At 63.2% G+C, this 1,274-nt stretch overlaps 1 protein-coding gene across 1 annotated transcript in view; it reads left to right on the top strand.

The window, feature by feature from the left end:
* Positions 1 to 1,175, top strand: part of LOC104546615 (laminin subunit beta-2-like) — a gene marked incomplete at both ends in the record, with an annotated part of 4,047 nt that extends 2,872 nt beyond the window's left edge. Inside the window, 5 exons of the mRNA XM_010192050.1 lie at positions 119 to 254; positions 390 to 545; positions 657 to 784; positions 865 to 982; positions 1,090 to 1,175. Coding sequence (XP_010190352.1) covers positions 119 to 254; positions 390 to 545; positions 657 to 784; positions 865 to 982; positions 1,090 to 1,175 — 624 coding nt within the window. The remainder of the gene's footprint in view (positions 1 to 118; positions 255 to 389; positions 546 to 656; positions 785 to 864; positions 983 to 1,089) is intronic.
* Between the last annotated feature and the right edge of the window lie 99 nt (positions 1,176 to 1,274).

Genomic DNA, 1,274 nt, shown 5'->3' with positions numbered 1-1,274 from the left:
TGTCGCCTTGGATGGGGTGTGGCCCCGCAACAACCTGTGAGTCTTTGTGGGGACACAGGTTGGGGGGCAAGGGGCATCCCTGCCAGCATTGGATCTGATGGTGCTGTGGGGGTACCAGGTGTGCTGTCGAGACGGGACAGTGCCGATGCCGGAGCCATGTGGTGGGACGACAGTGCGGCCAGGTGGAACCCGGCTTCTACCACATCAACCTGGACCATTACACCTATGAGGCTGAGGATGCTCGGCTGCATCAGGTAAAGGATGAATATGTCCATGGGGGGACACATCAGGCAGAGCAGGGCGTTGGGTGGCTCTTTGCAGGGTCCCCAAGCCAGTAGGCACCGCTCTGTCTTTTTGGGGTTTCTTCTCACACCCTCCCTTCACCCCAGGGCTCGGTGGTGGAACGTGAACCCCCCACAGACCACCCGGCTTCGTGGACTGGGACAGGCTTTGTCCGCCTGCTGGAGGGCGGCTGGGTGGAGTTTCATGTGAGCAACGTGCCTTTCTCTACCGAGTACGACGTGATCGTCCGCTACGAGCCCCAGGTGAGCCCGGGATGGTGAAGCTGACAGTGAGATGTATTGCCCAATTCTGGAGTAGTGGTGGGGAGTGCTGGCTGGTGAGGCTTTTTGACACAGCTCCCCCTCCCCTGGCAGCACCCAGAGCCCTGGCAGGAGGTGAAGGTGAGGGTGCTGCGCCCCAGCCCTGTCTCAGCCAGCAGCCCTTGTGGAAACACCATCCCGGCCGACGACTACCTCTCTGCCAGCCTCCCCTCTGGTGCCAGGTGAGCTTCTTGCCAGGACAGGGCTGGCCCAAGGCTCACAGGAGTCTGCTGGCTGCCCGTGTTCTGCTTTGCCCTCTCAGGTACGTGGTGCTGCCCCAGCCCATCTGCCTGGAGCGTGGCGTCTCCTACACCCTGCGCCTGGAGCTGGGCTGTGCCACTGCTCGGCAGGATCCCACCGCCAGCGTGCTCATCGATTCGGTGAGGAGTGACCAGGCAGCGGGACAGGGGACAACAACCTTTCAGGGGGACACGACGTGGCCATAGGGGACATGGGGTGTGACGTCCCACTGCTTTGCCACCTGCAGCTGGTGCTCCTGCCCCGTTACTCCTCAGTGGAGATGTTCATCGCGGGCGACCCCGGCTCCATGGAGCGACGGGAGACCTTCGAGCGGTACCGCTGCGCCCAGCCCTTCCACACCGCGGGGCCCTCACCCGTGGCTGAGCCCTGCTCCAGCCTCCTGCACAGCTTCTCTGCCATCCTGCATGATGG

Source organism: Mesitornis unicolor, unplaced genomic scaffold (genome assembly GCF_000695765.1).
Source record: "Mesitornis unicolor isolate BGI_N332 unplaced genomic scaffold, ASM69576v1 scaffold35949, whole genome shotgun sequence".
Classification (NCBI taxonomy): Eukaryota; Metazoa; Chordata; class Aves; order Mesitornithiformes; family Mesitornithidae; genus Mesitornis; species Mesitornis unicolor.
Note: the sequence above shows the minus strand (reverse complement) of the source record. Positions and strands in the feature narration are given on the sequence as shown.